This window comes from Daldinia childiae, assembly GCF_008694065.1.
Source record: "Daldinia childiae strain JS-1345 chromosome Unknown Scaffold3, whole genome shotgun sequence".
In the NCBI taxonomy this organism is placed as follows: domain Eukaryota; kingdom Fungi; phylum Ascomycota; class Sordariomycetes; order Xylariales; family Hypoxylaceae; genus Daldinia; species Daldinia childiae.
In genome coordinates this window covers 1,102,858-1,125,393 of record NW_022984644.1, presented here as the reverse complement: position 1 = coordinate 1,125,393, position 22,536 = coordinate 1,102,858, and the positions used below count along the sequence as shown (strand labels likewise).

The 22,536-nt window shown below is 45.3% G+C and overlaps 8 protein-coding genes across 8 annotated transcripts; 6 read left to right on the top strand and 2 right to left on the bottom strand.

The window, feature by feature from the left end:
- Window positions 1-3,848: 3,848 nt before the first annotated feature.
- GL218_03041 (N-ethylmaleimide reductase) lies at window positions 3,849-5,339 on the top strand (the record flags this gene model as incomplete). The annotated part of the gene is made up of 6 exons (XM_033579585.1): window positions 3,849-4,164; window positions 4,228-4,340; window positions 4,410-4,528; window positions 4,593-4,622; window positions 4,697-5,162; window positions 5,214-5,339. The coding sequence occupies 6 exons, from the start codon at window positions 3,849-3,851 to the stop codon at window positions 5,337-5,339; spliced, it is 1,170 nt and encodes a 389-aa protein (XP_033437280.1).
- Window positions 5,340-5,833: 494 nt separating this feature from the next.
- GL218_03040 (putative ex11b-like protein) lies at window positions 5,834-7,202 on the top strand (the record flags this gene model as incomplete). The annotated part of the gene is made up of 2 exons (XM_033579584.1): window positions 5,834-5,879; window positions 6,412-7,202. 2 exons carry the CDS (start codon window positions 5,834-5,836, stop codon window positions 7,200-7,202), a joined length of 837 nt encoding a protein of 278 aa, XP_033437281.1.
- Window positions 7,203-7,625: 423 nt separating this feature from the next.
- GL218_03039 (NADH-ubiquinone oxidoreductase 51 kDa subunit, mitochondrial) lies at window positions 7,626-9,250 on the bottom strand (the record flags this gene model as incomplete). Its single annotated transcript, XM_033579583.1, has 3 exons — window positions 7,626-7,798; window positions 7,849-8,836; window positions 8,897-9,250. The coding sequence occupies 3 exons, from the start codon at window positions 9,248-9,250 to the stop codon at window positions 7,626-7,628; spliced, it is 1,515 nt and encodes a 504-aa protein (XP_033436718.1).
- Window positions 9,251-9,743: 493 nt separating this feature from the next.
- On the top strand, window positions 9,744-10,393 carry GL218_03038 (putative trimeric-like protein; the record flags this gene model as incomplete). The annotated part of the gene is made up of 2 exons (XM_033579582.1): window positions 9,744-10,142; window positions 10,205-10,393. 2 exons carry the CDS (start codon window positions 9,744-9,746, stop codon window positions 10,391-10,393), a joined length of 588 nt encoding a protein of 195 aa, XP_033436717.1.
- Window positions 10,394-10,866: 473 nt separating this feature from the next.
- Window positions 10,867-12,868, bottom strand: GL218_03037 (uncharacterized protein; the record flags this gene model as incomplete). The annotated part of the gene is made up of 6 exons (XM_033579581.1): window positions 10,867-12,012; window positions 12,071-12,216; window positions 12,297-12,344; window positions 12,396-12,455; window positions 12,526-12,738; window positions 12,823-12,868. 6 exons carry the CDS (start codon window positions 12,866-12,868, stop codon window positions 10,867-10,869), a joined length of 1,659 nt encoding a protein of 552 aa, XP_033436722.1.
- Window positions 12,869-18,484: 5,616 nt separating this feature from the next.
- On the top strand, window positions 18,485-18,773 carry GL218_03036 (uncharacterized protein; the record flags this gene model as incomplete). Its single annotated transcript, XM_033579580.1, has 2 exons — window positions 18,485-18,564; window positions 18,620-18,773. 2 exons carry the CDS (start codon window positions 18,485-18,487, stop codon window positions 18,771-18,773), a joined length of 234 nt encoding a protein of 77 aa, XP_033436721.1.
- A 510-nt stretch (window positions 18,774-19,283) lies between these two features.
- GL218_03035 (uncharacterized protein) lies at window positions 19,284-20,363 on the top strand (the record flags this gene model as incomplete). Its single annotated transcript, XM_033579579.1, has 1 exon — window positions 19,284-20,363. One exon carries the CDS (start codon window positions 19,284-19,286, stop codon window positions 20,361-20,363), a length of 1,080 nt encoding a protein of 359 aa, XP_033436720.1.
- Window positions 20,364-21,299: 936 nt separating this feature from the next.
- Window positions 21,300-21,788, top strand: GL218_03034 (putative gnat family protein; the record flags this gene model as incomplete). The annotated part of the gene is made up of 1 exon (XM_033579578.1): window positions 21,300-21,788. One exon carries the CDS (start codon window positions 21,300-21,302, stop codon window positions 21,786-21,788), a length of 489 nt encoding a protein of 162 aa, XP_033436719.1.
- Between the last annotated feature and the right edge of the window lie 748 nt (window positions 21,789-22,536).

The following is a 22,536-nucleotide window of genomic DNA, read 5'->3' as shown; positions in this document are numbered from 1 at the left end:
ATTCGTTTAAATCCGAGCTTACATCTTAAAGGACTACCTGTACGAGATTAAATCATCTAGTCATACACACAGCCGCGGGCTCATAACTAGAAACCCAAACATTCTAGATAATGTCAGCCTTGGTCGGAAAAATGAAACCTACAAACAACTATATAGACAGGGCCACTAAAATATGGGACCCAAGAAATTCCCTAACCTGGCTCCCTTACGATTCCACTTCCTAGGGGACCCTTGTCTGTCACAACTCAACAATACACAAAGATCCAGCGATCTGCCTTTCCCCACGCGACAGCGATCATTTCATACAGGCCTCGGAGAGAAAAAAGAATAGTATCGTGCGGCCTCACCGCTCATACGGAACCGCTCGTGAAGATTGGTATAGTTATGTAGTTTATATCTCCTCTCAAGAGGCGGTGCTGCTCTGCCAGCCCCGCATTTACGGCGTTTAACAATTTGCTAATTAAACGAGAACGAGTCAACTTTTAGGCAACACCGGTAATTTCATCAATCAGCCTTGGGGTAGAAACTAAATTATTCTACATGGAAGTTAGTTCTAACTAAGCATGTCTAAATTTGACAACATGACACGATGACGAGATGCCGCTGCAGAAATCGTCTGAATGAATCTGTTAGTTGGAACCCTGGAACGATAGAGCCGAAATCTCAAAGTTACCCACTCTACTCCTTTTCCCTATTTTCCTCCAGGGGTACCCAATGAACTCTGACATGTCACGTAGAACAATGCGAAAGGGGCAGGGACAGGGGCAAGGTAGATTTTATTCATGGGACGACAGATACTTTATTTTGAAATCCTAAAGAATTCTGCTAGGCCTAGCAAGAAGCGAGAGAGGATGGAGTTATACAACAGGCACGACGCTTTACGAGAGGGTATTAATTAACTTCCTATGTACAGTAGGTACCTAGGCAATAAAGAGCCATATCCTTTGGGCTTCTTTCCACTTCACAGGTCAACCTGAATCCAACGTCTATAATAGACAGACTTTGAAAGATCTGTTAAACAATAAATACGAGTATTTTCTAGGTAGGCTTGATAAATACAAATGTAAAGGATTAGTAGGACGAATACCTAAGTGCTTCTCAAAAGCTCTCAGGCAAGCCTACCCTCAAGAACACGGGTGCTGTGTCTAGTGTGAATCAATCGAAATGAACACGTTTCGCCGCCTTTTTAGGACCTTGATTAAGCTTGTCGGTAGGCTTTGTCGATTGTATCCTTCTTAGATATCTTAAGGGATTTAGATGCTTCCGCTTGGCCCATAACTTGCTTCTCCTTGTTCATAATCTTGGGGGATCTCTTGATCAGCTCGGTACTAATCCGTGGGTTCTAATCATCGAACTTGATGCTTCGGCTTTTGTTGATATCCAGAGGACCACCCTTGTAATCCCCGCTTCTTCTTATTCTTTTCCTTGGTGAAGCCCTTGCCCTTGGTCACGATAAGGTCCTGGTGGGCCTTGTCGCCGTAGTCATGCGAAACATAAGCATTGGACGACAATCTTGGGTCAATGGTAAATCCTTCCGAATTCGGGAAAAAGGTTGGTTCTGCGTCTTGGCTCCGTTCTTACCCCGGTTGTTCATTTTAGATGCGACAGGGTCAGGCGGAAGAGGGGGGTAAGAAGCAGATGCGAACTCAGGTGAGGCTTTGTCCAGAGTTACAGAGGTATCTGACCCGGTGCCATTCGGAGCTACTCCTTTGCTAGGTCGCTGTGGCTTTTCATCCTCCGACTCCGAGTCGGACTCAGAATCACTAGAAGAAGAGCCAGAATCAGGTAGTGGCACACAGCAGCAACTTTTAGATCCACTTTCGGTTCTTCGTCGGATTCAGAATCCGAAGAGTCAGACTCAGATTCAGAACTAGAGGACTCATCGTCGACTTGGGGCGGCTTAACTTTCTTAGTGTTGCCTTCATCTTCGTCGTCGGAGCTTTCGTCATCAGAAGATTCAGAAGAGGACGAGGATGAACTCTCATCAGAGCTCGCCTTAGTCTTAGCCTTCTTGATCTGTGGTCGTCATCCTCCGAGCTCGAGTCCGACATCTCGGAATCGGAGTCAGAGGAGCTCTCACTTTCGGAAACTGCCTTTCGCTTCAGCGGGTTTTTGCCATTTGTAACAGCACCAGTAGCTGGTTTATTCGATGTTTCCTTCTCGCTGTCGCTCTCACTTTCGCTCTCGCTGTCGCTATCGTCGGAGCTAGAACTCTCAGAAGAGCTGGATTCATCATCAACAGGTGCGTCGGCCATAGCAACATCTTTGGAATCATCGCTGTCGCTATCGCTATCACTGGAGCTTTCCGAGCTCGAGTCGTCACTGCTATCGCTTTCGCTGCTGCTACTGCTGACCTTGGTGATCTTTTGCATGGGATCTTCCCTAGGGATGATGGGGTGTTTGTTTGGCTTGAGAATGTCTCCCACGTCTGAAATACGCTGACTAGGGAATGATGTGTCTTGTTCTTTTGTTTGCCAGCATTCTGTTCTTTCCAACCTTTCTTTGCTCTATGCTTCTGAAACTCACGATGAGCATTATCGAATCCTTGATCGGATAAGAACGACTCGACTAAGTCCATGAGTTGGTTGGGAGGAGCCTGATTCTGGCTAGTAGATGATGCTGTTGTCGTAGGTGCGACTGCCGCCTTGGCAGCCTTTTGATTCTTCTTTGCCATTGCTGGTGTCGTACTGTTCGATGGTACGATGTAGAAGATTTATTAGAATTGTTGCTGAATAACCAATTGGGGGGACCTTGGGAGGATATAGAAAGAGGTTTAGTTCGCGGGTTGCCGGACATAACCTTAGATGAGAATATACAAGTAAGTCGCTAGTGGTAGGACCTTCCTACCAGAAAAAAGGCAGGTTGCTCTTCCTGATTGACCTCAAGGTGCGAAGAATTACAACTTGAGCTTCCGTTTACTGAAGAAAAAAATTTGTGGAACGCGACGAGGACCCACCTTTCTGCCATTGACTTTTTGTTCACCACGAGGTCAGCAGGTACTTATCTAACCTTCTTATCTATCTATCTATCGATAAGATAATGCATGGCTGGTCCACTTTTCCTTTAATAAGAACATTTTAATAGTGTTATAGATGGGATTGTCGTAGCTATTGTTCAGCAAAGTAGAGATTATATAAAGGTAAGTACCTAACTTATACTTCTCGTCATGTCTACTTATCTAAGATAATATAGAAACTTTTCAATTGCACATATTAAATAATAATGGGTAGTTACCATTAATTATATCTATGTCTTTAACCATAAATTTGTTTGAACGAGATGAATGAACGAGAGTATTTATCGAAAATGGCCAAGAATATTGTGAGGGGCGAGATTTCTAGATGGATTACCCGGAAAGGATGGGTGTAACTAAGGATGATCTTAAAAGCCTTACCTATATCACAACTCGGAGATGGAATCTCGGAGAGTTGGTTTTCACTCTTTATGTTACAGGAAAATAATATATTCGGTCGAAGAAAAGGGGGTTTTCATTCTATATTATATCGGCTCACCTTTATGACCATATTTACTACCTACCCGGGCTTGTGTTGTAAAAATGATACTATTCCCGCATCGAACTAGCCTATCGTATAATAAGTCTCCTTGGTTAGCCCGATGATTTATAATGTTTACTGACTTCAAGCAAATATAATCCCGCTTCCAAGACTCGGGTGACTAATCAGTATGTTGTTAGCATCACAGACATCTACAGGCATATATACCAAATAGGTATAAGCTCGATTCGTGAAAATAGATCAGATTATAAATCCAAGTCCCTATTCCCTTAGATAGTAGTCATGTCTTCTCAATCCTCCCATACCTTCTTGTCTGTTCATGTACAATCCATCATGTCTCAGCTATTAGAACCGGTCACGCTTGGCGACTCGATACAACTGCGCAATCGAGTATGTATGGGGTCTATGACACGAAATCGATGTACCGATGATAATAAGCCTACGAGCGCGAGTGCTAAATACTACGCTGATCGCGCCCGAGATGGAGCTGGCTTGATCATTGCTGAGGGGACATTTGTATACTATAATGGTGCGGAATGGCCTCATACGCCAGTTATGTTCAACCATGATCACGCAGCTGCATGGAAGAACGTCACTGACGCTGTCCACGATGTAAACGGCAAGATATTCTTTCAGCCGTGGCATGCTGGTATGTTTCTACCTGATGATACGTCACTTGAGATTCCCTCGCTAATAATGAACTTTCGGGCAGGACGGATTCAAAATGACAACATGCCAATGCTCAAGAAGCATAATTATCCTGTCTATGCGCCATCTAAGATCCCAGCAGCCGGGGGCGAGTACCGCACACTTGAAGGGCATCCCGTGAGTAGAACGAAGATAATAATTTATACTCTACGTCGATCTCAAGGCGGCTGATCAGGGTTTACTTAGGGCCATACCACCAACATCACAGAGATCGAAGACCCAAAGCTCATTGTTGAACAGTACAGAAACTCGGTCACGCTGGCTAAATTAGCGGGCTTCGACGGAATTGAACTGCTGGCTCAAGGGTAAATCGTGTTTATAAACCCCTCCACATGACTATTATCTTTTGGCTGATTAATGGCGTCACAGTGGCTATTTAATTCACAACTTTCTCTGCTCGTGAGTCTTCCATTTATAATGATATTTCCGGTGATACTCTCGCTCTTATATCTAGCATAATTAACGTGCAGCAGACGTGCCAACAACCGTACGGATGCTTATGGAGGCTCGGCTGAGAATCGATGTCGATTCCTTCTAGAAGTCTTGGATGCCATCATCGATATTTGGGGTCCACGGCGGGTGGGAATTAAGATTTGTCCATCCGATTACATTAATGACTCCATGATGTCCTATGCAGAGCTTACTGAAACATACAACTACCTTATCCCTCAGTTAGTCCAGCGGAAATTGGCGTATATCAATATTTCTCGCCGTGATAGCTACTCTGGGCAAGGGGAGGGTACCTATCTCCGCCCAGAGGGCTTTGAGTTACCGGACAATTGGGAACCGATTCAACAATTTGGACGCATGGTTAAGTATCCTGGCAGCGAGACGATGTTGATGGTGAACCACGAGTATACTGTCGAGGAAGCTGAAACACTGCTGGATGAGGGCAAGATTGACCTTGTCACATTTGCCCGGCCATTTATCTATAATCCAGTAGGTTGGATAGATTTGATTTAAGTCTTAAACATACTAATGGTTTAATAGGACGTAATTACGCGGATTGCTCAAAAGAAGCCATTCGCTGTGAATGACCGTGGTGGATTTGTAAATTATGGACCGTATAAAACGGTGGATGAATTTTATAACGATTGGCCTCGGATTTCGGCTTGATGCTATCGTGTTACAACCTAGCTATAGAAAATGTATAATATTTTCTAAGGTCATCATATCAATATGTAGCAAGCTGGGTTCTTTATGAAGCTAGTTATCATAGGTATTAGTGCTTCTGCTAGGGTCTGTACACGTATTCTTAACACCACATCAATTAGAATATTGCGAAATATATTCATGAGTTAGTTTAGGAGGATCGTGTAAGCCAATAACTTTTATATATAATATATTACATAACGTACCTAACGCAAGTCTACCTAATGTGAAAGAGGACCTCACCTTACTCCGCGGTAGGTGCGGGTCCGTAGGTACTTCAGCTCCCGTAAAGCCGATCCGACCCAACAAACCGCCCGCACTCGGAGTAACTAGGTACCTAGAAGTACCCCTTTCAACAATGTTTTATAAGATAAATCCACTTCCCATTCACTTATTCTTCAACTCACTTTCAAGCCTTGATCCAGCTCAATTAAATAGACGCTGGCCATATCATTAAGATGTCGCTGAAATTTGAACAATTTATAAGATTCACGACCGACTCAGGTATGATCAAATTCTTTCCTTTTTACATAGCCGTCGTGCAAATACTCTAAGGGCCGTCTAAACGCGGTATGACCCGGGTCAAGTAGCTCTTGATTACCTAGGGCACCCCGTCTTAGTTTATGGTTTATGGTCAATTAGGTCGGTCATAATTTAATTCAAATGAAAACCGCAAAATAAATTGGATATATATGTCGGGCTTGTTTGTAGAGATCCTCACGTCTCGGGCTCATTGGCGGGAATGTTGTCACGTATGTGGCTTACATCCCAATGAGGGTGGGATTTAGAGTATAAAATCCTACTACATGCTAGTGTTATATAATTCTATAAGGAATGGACCATACGTCCCTATTAGCTTTTTAATTTTTGGCCAAGGTCAGCTTCAAGGAGGTTATGACAAAGGGTCCCTGTCTGATAATTCCTGGTGGACTTGGTCATCGAACCTAAGAAATAGTTTTTATATTCCACGAACCAACAACTTTTTTTTATCCAAATATATATATCTCTTTACTGAGTTGCTAACTCCAATCTATAGTCGGTCTAGAGAGGACTTTCCGCCTGTTCCAGTCCATCGTGCAGATCCTCTCAAACTTCACCCTCCCCTTTAATGTGCTCCTCGAGGTCTTCATTCTCACAACAGAGAAGGCCCCCTCCCCTGCAGCGACCCGCGTCGTCCTAAAGACTCTCAACCAGCGTCTAGGACTCGCCCGGCGTTTCTTCCGGCTATTCCGATTTCTGGACTCGTTCAATGCGGCGCAGAAGCTCTCCTCTAAGATCTCCGCCACCCAGGGCCAGAAAGGAGCCGCACCGCGCGGATTCCTATCCCAGGTGCACCCATGGATTGACGTCTTCTCAAAGACATTCATGGGGATGTATCTACTTCTCGAAGCCAGCACGATGGTAGATGCGCTGCAAGTTCCTGGGCTAGCGATCTGGACAGCCGAGCGGGAACGCACCATCACCGTTGAGGGCCAGAGATTCTGGCTGTTCTCCCTAGTCTGTAGCGCTGTGTACAGCATCTTAGAAGTATCCTTCACGCTTTCTTCCGCGCCACCCGCTCCAACTGAAAAAGCAGCCTCTTCCGAGAAAAAGGCAACAAGTCGGGAAAAGCGCAAGCAGGAACCAAAGCAAGAGATCACGACCAAGGTGTACAAGCTAGGTCGCGGTGCCACGGCTAGCATTCTCGACATCGTCCTACCGGGCAGCGTGGTTGGCTGGATCAAAGCCGACCCTGGTACCGTTGGTCTAGCTATGTTTGTAACAACGATCCTGACAAGTATGGATGTATGGGAGAGGTGTGGACGAGAAGTCGCGGGGGGTAAGTAGATCCATGGTAGCGGGTCTTGACGTTCGTCACATCCCTTTAGAGGATTCCAAGAGCACTCGTAGACATCAAGCTTGTTCAACTTGAATAGAATTGTTGGATAGGCTCGCGATGTATCGTTGAAACGAATTTATGATATCACGAAAGGGGTTGGACTGGGGACAGAACTCGTATGTCTTATGTGTATATGGATGATAAATACTAAGACATTGCACTCACGATTTCGTATTGATTTGAATTACTTGATAAAATTTGGTTTCACTAGTAGGTAGGTACCTAGGAATATCTAGGAATTGAGTGCTGCCTCTGCGGATATGTACAAAGTAACGAGTATTTGTGGTGTACAACGTGGCTGGGTGATTCTCTAACCCTTCGTATTACGCCGTCTAGCACTATAGTATAATAGGTAGGCGATCTGTTCGAGTCTATTGGCCAGGAGCAATAAGCTTGCCTTCGGCTCGAGCATTAGGCTCCCATCCACCAGCTAGAGCTTGTGCACCACCATGTTCCGCTGCATACTTCTGCATCCTTGCCTGCAGCTCGGGTCTGAAGTGACGGATAAGACCCTGAATGGGCCAGGCAAACGCCTCGCCAAGAGCTATTAAGAAATTAGTACCACTCTTGCAAGAGATCGTGAAAACGACTTACCGCAAATCGTGTGTCCTTCAACTTGTTTCGTTAACTCCTGTAACATATCAATCTCCCGCTCGCGGCCTATTCCCTTCTCGAAGCGGCTCATGATTTGTTCCGTCCACTTGCTACCCTCACGGCACGGTGTGCACTGTCCACAAGACTCGTGTCGATAAAAATGACTTAATCGGGATATGGCCCGGACGACATCGGCGCTCTTGTCCATTACAATGACGGCAGCAGTGCCGAGACCAGATTGACTGTCCTTAAGAGCGTCGAAGTCCATTAGTTGGTCATCGCATACGCTCTTAGGGAGAATAGGAGTAGACGAGCCACCAGGAATAATGGCAAGCAGGTTGTCCCAGCCACCCCTGACGCCACCGCAGTGCTTGTCAATGAGTTCACGCAGGGGAATGCTCATCTCTTCCTCGACGGTCGCGGGGTTGTTGACGTGGCCGGAAATACAGAAGAGCTTCGTTCCTTGGTTTCGTTCACGGCCAAAAGAAGCGAACCAGCTACCTCCTCTCCTGCAAATCGTAGGAGCGACAGCAATGGTCTCGACATTGGCGACAGTCGATGGGCAACCGAATACACCCACAGCGGCCGGGAATGGAGGCTTTAGGCGAGGCTTGCCGGGTTTGCCTTCCAAAGATTCGATTAATGACGTCTCTTCACCACAGACGTACGCACCAGCACCGCGGTGTAAGTATACGTCAAAATCGTATCCAGAGCCGCAGGCGTTTTTACCGATTAATCCATCGGCGTAGGCTTCGTTGATAGCCCGTTGTAAGACGGCAGCTTCGAGGATAAACTCTCCACGAATATAAATATAGGCAGCAGTGGCGTTCATGGCTCGGCCAGCAACTAGACATCCTTCAATAAGCTTATGAGGGTCCTTTCGCATAATTTCTCGGTCTTTGCAGGTGCCAGGCTCGCCTTCGTCGGCGTTGACAACCAGGTATCGGGGTTTTGTGTCCTTATCCCAATCTTTGAAGTTCATAAACGACTGCATCGCGCCAGTGATTAGCGATTATCTTCTGGTGGGAGTTGTGATAATCAGACATACCCATTTTAAACCAGAAGGGAAACCAGCTCCTCCTCTACCCCGTAGGCCCGAGGCTTTGATCTCACCAATGATCCAGTCATGGCCCTTTAGAATAATTTCTTTCGTCTTGTGCCAATCTCCCATCTTCTTAGCCGATTTTAAATCGGCCGGGTAACGGCCGTAAAGGTTCTGGAATATGCGATCTTGGTCTTTAAGGCCGCCATATGTTCGCTTCGGGGTTCCATCCTGAACGGTCGCGAAACTTCGGTTTTGCTGGGATGTAGACTGCTGTGGTAATCTAGAACAGGACGGTAAAGCGACACGTGATAGGGCCTTCACGGACGCTGCCGACGGCGCGGTGGTCCTAGACAGCATCTTGAAGGTGTTTGGTTGCTCAATTGAGCAGAGGGGGTGGAGAGACCGGATGGCAATGGAAAGGAATTCGTAGGTTTTGTCGTGGAAAAGGTAAAGTAAAGTGAGGCCTTTGAATAGAAATGACTGGCCTATGATTGGTTCGGGATATCTGGAGGCGGGTCTACCGTCTGTGGCGATCACCTAGCCTTTGGGTTACAGAGCTACAATGCCTTAAGGTTTTGCTGTGGCTGAATAGCTGAGTAATGAGGTCATGTCTTCTACTGCTGCTTTATCGTAGTGCGTCATGTTTAATGCTAATATTCGGTTTATGCATATCAGGTAGATACTTAATCACTGATAAGCATATTTGAAGTGTATGTATTATTGATTGTATTAGGTATTGATCATTGATCCTCATCTTCAAACAAATCTCATCTATAAGCCGTTATGAATTTGAGCGCATCAACACTCTCGACGTTGATGTTCTACCCCACATAACCCACTAGAAAGCAAGATGTCCTCTTCTAAACGCCAGTCGATCCTCCCACGTGTCCAGTCTGGCCCGAAAGCTCCCGTCAACTTCTCTTCATCAATCACAATAGCTGATTCTGCCCTTCTGGCGGGAAACCATACTATCAACATCAGTTCGGAGACGGTCATACATCCTCGAGCAAAGTTAGATTCCTCTAACGGACGAATCACAATTGGTCGAAGATGTATCGTCCACGAACGAACAAGCATTGGGGCAACCTCTGCAGACCCGACTCCTAGCGAGTCACGCGACGGCGTGGTGGTCAGCGACTATGTAACCATTGAAGTTGGCGTAGTACTCGAGTCCGGCGGTACAATGATTGGCGAAGGATGTCTAGTTGGCGTAGGTTGCAGAGTAGGCAAGGGAGCGAGGCTAGGGAAGGTAAGTTCATATTATATTCGTCCTATATGGTTATGGTAAGTCGAGCGTTAACGGTGGAAAAGCATTGCACCTTAACGCCCCACAGCGTTATACAGCCTTGGGAGATAGTGCCTGACTTTACAGTCGTATACTCGAATGGAACGAGACGGACTGATAAGCGTGGCGTCACGGATTTAAAGAATAAGGCACAAGCGCGTCAGATCGAAGTCCTGAGGAGACTGATACCCAGCAATCCCGCCAAGTTCCAATGATCTTGTTAGATACCTTTAATTCTGATTTGACGCGGCCTATTCAATGATACCCTCTTAATTTTATTTACCTTATGTCGTCAATGCTTATTCGACTACTTTACCTTTAGTGCAAGTAGCATAACAGGCAAATGTAAGGTCGTACCCTCACCGGGGAAGTCTACAATTAATAATAATTCGCATACGATCGTAAGTCCTAAATCTAGCAGTCACTACTAGATATCCCTTTACTACCTTGTATTTGTTTCCTAGTAAATGAACGTAATGTTATCATAAAACTATTAAGAAGTTTAAAGAGTAGAGAAATAAGATCAATGTGAGCTCGTCAAGGTCATATCATGAAATCGTAGAGTCGTTAAAGCCATCCTATAACCACCCCCTGACTGTCTTCCCGATTCGGGCCACCTGCCCCTGCCACTACACAGAGTCGCATATATCATATCCCCTTTATGGCTTCCTAAGCACTATCCCCGTAGTTACTGAGAGTTGCTTGAAGCACTATGTTGAATATTGGGGTCCTCAGTGCTGTATGATACCGGTATCGATGTTAGGTTTACGCCTGTGGTTTCTGTTATCTCTTGGCCGGCGACTGGATATGCTTCCGAACGCCATCCCTGGTACTGTGGTCTGGCTCCCTGTCCGGGTACAGATTGGGCGAAGCGAGGGTCGTTAGTCATGCCAGATCCTTGGCCTTGATGATAGTATTGCGGTTGAGAGGGTCCTGGTGGATAGGCGGATGGTCCTTCTGTCGACGCTGACTGTGTATGTCTGGGATATTGCTGAGTGGCTCCATATCCAGAAGATGCATGTGATGCATGTGGTGCTTGAAGAAAGGGGTTGTCTGGCTGGTATCCGTGGCTTGAATACCCCGCGCCTGATGAAGGACTTGGATTTCTATATGCAGGCCCAGGTGAATTGTAGGGAGCTTCCCTATGCTGCTCGAAAGATGGGTATGTCTGTGTGGCTGGGGGTGACCTGTCTGGAATTCTGAAGGACCTAAGAGGATTCTGGTTCTGTGTTCTTTCTTGAGGGACTGGATTACCTCCTCTTGAAACCCTCTCATTCATCATAGAGTCAAAAACTTTCTCCATAGCTCGAATGCCTAACTCCTTGGCGTGCGTTTCTTGATCGGTGCCATGGACGGCTTTAAGATACTTGATAAACTCAAGGTAGGCGTCTGAGACCGTTTCAATATTTGAACGTTTAAGGTGTACTTTGGCCTTTGATTTGAACTTGAGGTCGAACCTCTTATCGTTTGGTAAGGCCTCAAACTCAGCTAGAGCTAAAGCCGTCTGGCAGGCATTTCGGATTTGTCGTCCATTCCACCGAGCCTGCTGATTCTCCATCCAGAACTTCGTGACAAAGCTGTAGATTCCAGAATCATCAATGTCAATAAGTCGCCCATTCTTCTTGTACCTATCCCGAATCAAGTCAAAGTTGAGTTTGAAGATTCGGTTAGTTGCAATTTCATCCAGTGGTGGATAGTAAAGACTCATGTGAATTCGAGAAGCAAATGCTTCATCAAAATCGCCAATTCGGTTCGTAGTTAGGAACAAGATTCCGGCATAATATTCTAGTACACGTAGAAAAACTTGAGATACATAATAAGTGTGAGTAGGTATCTTGTAAATTAGGGGCTCAACAAACTTGTGTTAGGATGTTCACTTACCGGCAACTAACCCATTCCTCGTAAAGTCCTCTCTTCTTCTCGATGCAAGAAAAAACATCGGCCTCATCAAGGAGAAGAATACAACCCCAGCGATTAGCCAAAGAGAAATTAATTGATAATGCATCCTCAACTTCCTTTGCGGTAGATCCTAGGTCTCCTAAATGATTATAATGTTAGGACTTAGTCTATCTCTAAGGGTTATATAAAAGTTTTAATATAGAAATTGAGTATTCATACCACATGTTATTTGAAATAGGGGCTTATTGAATCTCTCGGCAACTCCCTCTTGTCATGATATTAGTTTACTAAGTAGAGTTTTGGACCTGGACTACCTACCGGCTGTTGTTGTTTTTCCTACACCCGGCGCACCGTGAAGGAGTATAATTAAGCCCTTTCCTATGAAATTCGTAATTAGATATCAAAGTAGTAAAAGTAGACCTTCAAACCAGTACCAAAACTCCTTTACCTTTGCCGCGGACGATATCAAGTTGCTCATCTGCATTTTGTTGAGACTCCTTATTTCGGAAGTGTTGTGCAATCAAAGAAAGAACCATATCCTTGATTTTTTGGTCAAGCACAAGTCGGTTAAACGCGCTTTCATCTTCGTTCGCATTGTCACTAGTTGTGTAGTCATTGCCTATGGGAGTAACCTCAGTGAGATATGCTAGATCTAGTTGGGCTAAAGTAATGTTAGTCTCTATATATAAAGGGGATAGGAATATTTTGGTGCGGCAGAAAGCTAAAAGCAAGCGAAGAGTCTCACCCCAGGTGCGATCACGCAGAGCGAACCCGAAAACGCTGTAGGACATAATCAATAACTCGTTGTCAGTGAAGTCATTTCTGTCGGCCTTAACATCCTCCAGGGACCTTGGATAAATGATAGTCGATGGTAGCTTTTGTGGGGTTTCTTCCCTCAAGGCCAGTGTGTCCCGGACAAAATTGAGATGACGATCATTTTCCACGTATGTGTCGTCTATCACATGTTCTCCAGCACAACATGTAGAACAACCATCTTCGTTTAGCTCCCTATTTTGCCTTTTCCTTCTCCTTCTCCTCTCTCCCAACCTAAGGTTTTCATTTACGTTAGGGCCTATAAGAGATGAGATATTAGGGCGCCAGCGCATCAAATCCGTTTGAGAAAATGCTTCCTGAAAGTCGATGACGACCTGACTTTCAACCTCATCCCGAGTGTCAACAGTGACCCCCGAGTAGTACATATGCTTAATGCCGACCACGTCCACAAACATTTTCCCTCGTTGGATGAGACTATTTCGAAGATATTTTACTCTTGCCGTTACTTCATCCTCTAAAGCTATCAGGTTACTGCCACAAATTTCAGACTTCATAGTTCCCACTCTTCTAGATAGCTCCTTCATAGCGTGGAACCGAAGAGGATATACGGCGAAAGAAACAATAGACCTTTCGCCTTCGAACCGATCAATGTCAAAGGACTTTACAACAGGACCGAGCCACGAGCCATCAAAGTGTATATACACACAGTGGATGCTAAGTGGCTCTTGATCTTGATCTTGCTCAACCGAGTCCGAGTCCAATTCATACTTAAATCTAGGGGATTTCCAGCGATGAGTACTTTTGGCGTTGCCGTCATGAGGCGCCGAAGTGACGCCAGCAACCTGATAAGCTTGTTTACCGTCAGTTGAAATGACAAAATCCCCGGGTTTATATAGATGCCAAAGATCAGAAAAGGTTACTTTGTCACAGTTTACGCTCTTGAGGTAGGTGTATTTCCGCGAAATATGAGTGTCCATGAATTCCAGAAGGCATTCGAGGTGCTGTAATCCTATCTCTGAAGAGTTATAGCCTTTTGAATCCTCTACCACTCTAGATTCTTCTCCGGTGCCCTGCCCTTCTATCTCCGGATCCCCCGGCTTAGATTCAAGTTGGAGTCTTACGTTATTGCTCCCATCCACATTCTGGACTGTGGATGTTACTTCGGATGCTAGGTTGGCTTTAGATGTCAACCTGTTTTTTAGTTCCTCATGTCGCCGTCGGAGGTCGTCTTCATAATGACATAACATCTTAAAGGGTCGTAGCATCACGGAAGATAGGCAGTCGTTACCACCTAGATCTGAACCCCTGATAAAAGAAAGGATTTTCATAAGGGGCTTTGAGCGTATTCTGATTCGATCTGGAAGCGGCTCTTGACCTGTTACACTTTCCAACTTTGTGGTTGATATCCCTATTGGCTTCCCTTGTTCCCGCCTATTGTATAAATGCCGGAAGTAATTGGAAGAGACCTCCGGGTCCCCAACGAGAATATCTATAGCAGGAGACACTTCGGGTAACGAGACCCGGGCGCCTATGAAGTCTGCCCATTTCAAAAAACTCAGTTGTGGCAACGCAAACTTTCATCGACCAGAGAAGCAGAGTTTTCTCCTTTTGCTTTTTGCCTTATTTTGCCCCTTTTCTCTTTGTGCTTCTGATATCGTTTTCTGGGCCAAAAGACGGTCCAGCTCCCACTCGAAATCCGCTCGTAGTCTCGCTCGAAAGTAATCAAAGTCTTGAGACTTTGTGGACGTATCAGTGCTCCATTCTTCGCTATCCGATGTGTCCCATTGGTTTGGTGGACCGAGCCTACGGGAATAGACCGGCCTGAGAGATGCTGGTGTTAGTAGGACTGTATCCTTACGTATATTGTCCAAGTATATTCGACTCTCCCTCATATCACTCGAAGTATAATCTTTCTGCGCTTGTAATCGGGATTCAAGAGCTGAGCTAAATCTTGACGCGATACGGCATTCTGCCGCACGCGAAGCATAGAATCACCCGGCAACCGTTCACGATGCAGCGACTTCTCCCTGACACTGTCCTCTTCTACTCTCTTCGCGTATTTCTGGGCAAAACGAGCACGCCTGATAAGTTTACGCGCCGTTTTATCGAGGTTCTCTGATGTTGTGGCTGTTTGATTGTCAAGTCCTGTCTCATCTTTGACTTTAGGCAGCTGGTTGATACCATCCAAATCAGAGGATTGTTCCATTGAATCTAGCATCTTCAATTTCTGTCGCAACTCTTTTCCCAAGAGCCTTACTTCAGAAACCAAGTCTGATCTCGTAGTATTTATCTTTGGGCCTGGTTGAATTTTCTCGGATTTGAAACCATCAGGGGCAGAAGCCTCTGGTTCTGTAGAAGGGGGGTCATTGTATTCTTCATTGGTAGACACACTTTGAAATAGACCTTTCTGCTTCTTGTCGTCATCCCATTCCTCGGCTGGTGCTGCCAATGTATTAACCGGGCTTTTATCCTCCATCTCTTCTAGACTAGAATCAACTATACTAAATTAATATGTAATATATAGCTCATATGCCGTATGTTAGAACAGCATTGGCGCCGATGAGCTTTCATGAGGAATTCGCAGCCTTATAAAGATCCAAGTCCAACTTGAATAGACCATGCCGGATAAACTAAGATTAAAGATTGAAGATCCCCTCAAGCTAAGTCCCATAGATCACTACACAAGTAGGTATGCAGTGAAACGTTTGGCAAGAGGTCTGACCGCCACTACTCGGCCGTTAATATGTGATACCATATTGAGGAATAGTATGGGAAGCTGGACATCTCGGCTTGAAAGGGAATTCTCTCAGGGTTAATCCGAGCACTGTATCTTAGAATCACCGAAAAAGACGTTCGTAGCCTCTTCTGAGCTATCTGACCTATTCGATTCGTTCGATTGTACTAACTGCTATTTTGCAACTTGCCGTATAGAACGTCGGCAATTTCGACTTCAAATGCAAAACCCATTAAGGAGTATCTGCAATATCTACAGCCTCATCATCTCCAAAATGTCCATACCAAACCTTCAAACCCAATCTCTAGCGGTGGACTTCATAGAAAATCGTTTAGATGAATTTCATCCGGGTTTTGCGATACCAGCATCACGGTATGATTACCAACTTGGGGCATTATAGTCACCATCACGCAGCCAGAACAATATCCACCATCGAACCTCGAGACGTTGCCAGGCTCGAATAACCCTAGACTAGAGGATACAGTCGACGTAGCCGAAGAACTCCCTTCAAGACCCCTAGCAAAGCCTGCCGAAGCAATGAAATTCTGGGATGCTATTTTCCCCCTAGCGATGGCGAAGTTCGGGAATGAATACCCAGAAGAACCAAAAAATCGTATCAAGACTGGATATAGCATTCGCGGTAAGAAGGATTGGAAAGACGTATATGACCAGCTTGAACGTGCTAGAACAGTTACACGTCAAACAAAGGAATCAAAGGTTCACAAGGAAGATTTATCGGAATTTTGCCGAAGGAGTAGCCCAGCCTACCTTAGGTGTGATCAAATTGATCCCCCATAATGATTGTATTACCCCCGTCCTTGGAGCTGTTCAGGTCTACTCGAGGTATGCATATTATATAGGTACTCTATCCATAACTTGCATTAAAATACATAGTTTCTTTATTCATTTACTAATAGGTACCTGTTTTATAGTCAGCCAAGTTTGCGGCAGAAACGCGGAAAGAAATCCTGAGTGGATTTGTGACCTTGACCTCATATTTTCCGAAGTGGAACTTTTATCGAAACTTTCCCACGAGACGAAATATTCAGAACGCATCTGTAGATCTAGTGGTCGCCGTATTAGCCGCCATGGAATCCGTGATTTGGCTTCTTTATCCAGCATTTGAGTGCGTGTTTGAATAGTCTCTACTGAGTTGATCTAGTCTAATGGGTTCGATAGGAGTTATAGCTGCCACCTTCAATGGGAAGGAAATCAAAGCCATGTAAGAGATCATCTCGAGCGTGTGAAGTCAGCTGGCGCAAATCTTATCCGCCAAGCCTCGAACTCCAAAACATATAACGACCGCCAACTGATGCAGGAGATACTAACACGTGAGTACCCGGCATATCAATATACCTAGGTATTCAACTATATTATAGCAGATGTCTCTAGCTAACACGTTCGCGCGTCTCATATTTGTTATATAGGAACACAAAGATGGAAAGAAGCATTTGATACAATTAAGGCTTCTCAGCAGCATATACAGCAGGGCCAAACTCACATAAGATATGGCCAAAATCAGCTACAGTATAACCAAGTACTACTCAGAAAGGAGTTTCATCAGACACGAAACTTGGTTCGTAGTTTTTTCGAAAATTGCTTGCCTGAACTATTAAGTAATGCTTCTTACGGTAATTTATCCATTCTCTTACGTCTTTTTTTTCTTCTTTTTCTTTTTGGAGACAGTTGCTTAAATTTAGTCTTTATAGAAGCTGAGCGACGCGCGTATGAAAGACTAGATAATATCATTGCATTAAGACCTGTATCGCCGTCTCCTTTTCTTTCCCTGACGAATAATACTTCTATCACACGTCAATATGTCCTCGACCTCTTGGATATCCCAGACCTATCATCTAATGATCTTGAGTATATTAATGGTAAACGACAACTTTGGATGTCTTCTGAAGAACTCGCCCGCGCTGAGAGTCTTGTTCAGGGGAGGCAGGTTAAAGAATGGCTTGTGGCACCAGAGTCATCCCAGCTTCTCATTCATGGAGGCTATGGAGATATTCTGTACGTCTCTGGACTCTCGCTATTTTGCACATCTGCCATCGAGTTGCTCATAGGAAGAGCTCCCAACTTCATATGTCTGTATTTCTTTTGCGGCCTCCACTTGGATGACCTAAACGACAAATACACAGGGGGGCTCGCAATGCTCAAAACTTTCATATGTCAACTTCTCTGCCAGTATGATATCGACACGACAATGCTGGCAGGTTTCATGAATGAAGATCGCATCAAACATGATGACATCCTTGAGTTGAGTAAGTTGTTAAGGTGGCTAGTCGCCCAATTGCCTAATGATGTTATTGTTTTCTGGTTCATTGATGGAGCGGAGTACTATGAGCGGAAGGAGTTTGAGTTGGACTTTGGACATGCTCTCACCACCATTTTGGATATATCAATCTCAGAGACTATACAAGCTGTTGTCAAGGTCTTAGTCACGAGCCCTACAAGAACATTCCTGGTCCAAGAGCCTTTTAAAGACAGAGGCCTTATCATTCATTTGCAGTCCAGACTTTCCTCTCAGTCCACGCCTAGCAGCTACAGACTCGAGAGGCAACTTACGGAAGAAACGGGTAATGTTATGAACGAGCAAAATAGGGCTATCTTTTAACTCAACTAGGAATTTCAAATTCAAATAACTAAAGAAGCTATGATAGCTAGCCGTCATTAGTGGTTAAACTATTTGCTACTATTAGCGTGTAAGGTCCCCTATAAAATCCATGACGTCGTGATTTAGGGTGTGCTCATCATCAAACTCAAAGGCAATAAATTCAGTGCTGTGCCTCAGATAATACAATGGTATTTATTAATATACATGTAAGTAATAGAATCAACACAACCATGCTAGACACAAATAACCAGCGACAATTTTAATATTCGTATCAAACGAACTATGGACTCTATGGCTCAGAATGGAAGCACAATCTCAGATGGGCGCAAGCGTGTTCTGGTCGTCGGCGCTGGCGCTGCTGGGTATGGGTTATCCAACTTTCCATATCATTTGATTAATCTAATATATAGACACTAGTATGTCTACAGCATATCACCTGTCGCAACATCCTGATAAATTCCATGTCACTCTGATAGATGCTGTGGATTATTGTGGCGGGCAAGCGTTCTCTATTCCACTGGACAAAGAACGTTATGGGGCGTCATGGTGCAATCAAGGTGTTCAAGTATGAATTTTAAGACTCTTTAAGCAGTTGTGGTTATTGACAGAAGATAATACAGGGCGGCTCTTATATATTTCACCATACATTGACTATGTTCCATCGACAGGGCTTCCATGCCGATCCTGTGAATCTCCAGGTCTCATTCGGCAAAAATGAAACTTTTTGGACTAATGTATTTCCAACACGCCTACTAGCCCGCCATGAGAAGGAACTTAGGCGGCTACCAACAATGTTAAAACTAATACGTTGGTTCGAGGTATTATTTGCCTTACTTCCTCTAAAGTTTACCCTTAGGCTGTTTGGATTCTCTAAGGAATTCATCAACACAATTGCTCTACCCATGACTGCCTTATTTCTAGGAACGGGGAATGCCACCCCAGAAGTTCCTACCATTATGTTCGAGAGACTCTTTACGTCGCCAACGTACGGAATGTGGTATGCTCCTGATAAAACACCTTTGTCAATAACAAACCCCCGATGGTTGTCTTCCCTAATTTCTCTGAATTTTACGGTACTTGGATGAAGGATCTAGTCGCGCGTGGCGTAATTGTTCGCTTGTCTACAGAGCTCACTAAGATCGTGCAGAGGAGTAATCGCGGGGTCGTTGTCGAACTTAAAGCACGGACGCCTGTGCCTGACAGGCATAACCCCACTGGAGGCGATCCGGACGTTCCAGTTACCGGGGAGGTATACGATGAGATTGTTATGTGTTGCCTTGCTGACACGGCGAAGAAAGTCTTGGGTCGAACAGCGACCTGGATAGAGAAAAAGGTACTAGGGTCAGCTAAATTCAGCGATGATATTACGATCACTCACAACGACTCGGATTACATGAAGAAGCATTATGAAAACTTCTACCGAGAAGACCTAGCTATTGATAAGGTGAACGGTGTGGGGCAAACCTCGCGTCTTGATTTTGCGGTGAATAACTTCAGACCGATGTATTATATCAAAATGTACCCGGAGGATCAGTCGAAACTTGAGATGTGCTTCGATACAACGAACTACCAGGGCCAATTCCCGGACAAAGTTCCCTTTGAGCAGCATGTGTTCCAGACCATCTATCTCAACAAAGACCGCGATAAGGATCTATGGACAGACCATCAGATCAGAGAGGAAAAGATCATTCGAAAAGACTGGTGGCACCAACTTTGCCACAGCTATACACACTATCTCTTCGTCGTACCGTGGATGATGTTTCTTCAAGCGAAGAACCATACCCGCTATGCGGCAGCATGGACTCTGGTTAACGCTCACGAAACTGCTGTCATGTCTGGAATCGCTGCCGCGATAGACCTCGGAGCGGAATATCCCGAGGATCTTGAACACGACAAGTTTGCGTTTCTCTGTTTTCGGCTCTACTACCTTCTTGCGTACGGTAAGTGGTATAAGCGCAGATACACTAGTAAGCAAGGAGTAGAGCCCACGACGCAGGCGGCCAGAGAAGGCAAGAGCTGGGCGACGGGGCCATACGGCGGTGTATACGAGGGCCCCGGAGTATCAAAAACGGAGCGGCAGACGTGGAAAGAGGGGCTCCAGAATGGCACCAGCACTAAGAACTTGGCCGATGGGAACGCATCCGGGAGGAGCCAGCCCTGAGCACGACCCTGAGCACGACCGTTCTAAGACATGTTCTAGAACGAATTCGGAACGGAGTGTCTGTATACCCGAGTTGAGCTATGAATCGGAAATCTGCCAATTCATCTTTTCCAAGTTCCAAGATTCCAAGATTCGAGTTCAACTATGGTTCCAACTGCACTACGAGATGCTACCCTTCTTAACTGTCACAGGGGCACGAGCCACACTTGTGCGGTGGCCTGCGGTAGTCTGCGGTAGTCTGCGGTGGCTAGATTATCTACCTATCTTTCCACTTTGTTGGTTTCTTTCAACGTATAATATGCGTTGAGCCTCAATATTATATAAGTGAACCACGATTAGAGGCAGTCTAGTTAGCAATTCACGGTCTACGCGGCCTACATAATTTATGGGGATATAGTTCCAAAATTCATATCATAAGTTCGTATTTTTTTTCTCAAAGGGGGCTCGTGAGTCGTGACTCACAGCCACAGGGTGCAATAGTATATGTATTGAATTTTATGTGGTTTATAGTTTATGGTTTATGGTTTTATGATTTATACCTACCCCCTATTAGTACAATGAATACTAAGAAGCGAGTAAGCGAATAAGCTATATATGGGCTATAGCATATTGTCAGCAGCTGTCAGCGAAGATGATGTGTGGGGCCAGATGTCTGAATATGAATTGGCAGGTGTTAGCAGAGCCTCGACTAAGCCTATATTCTACCTCTTATCTTCTAACCTATCCTATCTCACGATGCTACGGGCTATCAGTGAGTGTAGTGTGTAATATAGTGTGCACCTGTGTTTAGTAGATGAGAATCTCCGCTAAATTAAGGCTCGTCTGACTCATCATCCATCGACTCACAACGAACGAGTAAAATAATAATTCTCGCAAAGAAAAACAAAAAAACATTCTTTTGGTTTTGAGATCCTTGGAACCATATATCGACCCAACATGGAGACTCGTCACATAATTCCTACTACCATCACACAGCAGCAACCACTCATATCTATAAGACCTATCTCAGCGAAAGACACTTACGCCCTACGACAGGCAGTGCTTTGGCCCAACAAGCCGTTGTCTTACGTGCAGCTACCCGACGACATCTTCGGTCAGCATTTCGGAGCATTCATCTCCAATAACAATGATAGCGACGCCAACAATAATGGCGAAGACAGCTGCAACAGTTGTAACAGTAGCAACAGCCGCGACAGTAGTAAACAAAATCCCGAAGAACTATTAGTGAGCATCATATCGCTGTTCGATGATGGTAGTGGCGCGGCACGATTTCGCAAATTCGCCACCGCGCAGCTGTGGCAGGGCAAAGGCGTGGGGTCCGCCTTGTTGAGCTACACCATCGAGGCGGCCGCTAGAAAAGGTGCCACGAGTATCTGGTGCGACGCTCGACAGAGCGCCCTGGGTTTTTATCACGCTTCGGCATGAGCGGTGAAGGAGAGGTCTTCTTCAAAGGCGAGGTGCCTTACCTTCGTATGTCGAGGGCTCTACCCTAAAACCCTCTTCTTCGGCTCCGGTCTGGCTTGCTTTTGGGTCGGCGCAGGGGGTGCCATTAAAAGGAGAGGAGAAGTGGGAAGTTTTATTGTCTCTTGGCGCAGGAGTGGAATTAGATGCTGTTTTGTAGTTCCGCGGTTCGACGGCTCACGAGACCTATGGATAGCCAATAAATCCGGCTTGTAATGTCACTACGCGTCTATGATTGGGAAGGATGATGCCGCCGCGGACAGCGCCGTACTGTGGTTGGAAATGGTTTTATTCCCCGCGTTTTTCATCGGGGCACGGGCGCTATTGCGGTATGCGGTATGCGCTATGGGATGAGATGGAGACCCTGTGGATGGACCTGTGGATATGAAATAATCCTAGCAAGGTAATGCCTAGCAAGGTAATGGATACCGAAAGCTCGATTTGCCTTGATCACGCTAACGTTCCGTTGTTTGACAGGCGTTCGGGTTTCCAAAAGTAAATGCTTGATTTTCAAGCCTTGAACTATTAATGACGTATTTTCAGCCATTCGATTCTAGGCGCTCGCTTCATTAACATGCAGACATGCAGACATGCAGAGGCAGAGAGACAGACAGGCAGACAGTCAAGGATATCAGCATTAAATTCTATTGTCCTCTTTCCCCAGCCCCCAGCCTCCCTTGGAGCCCAAGGTGATACAACGCGTCCTTTGTCC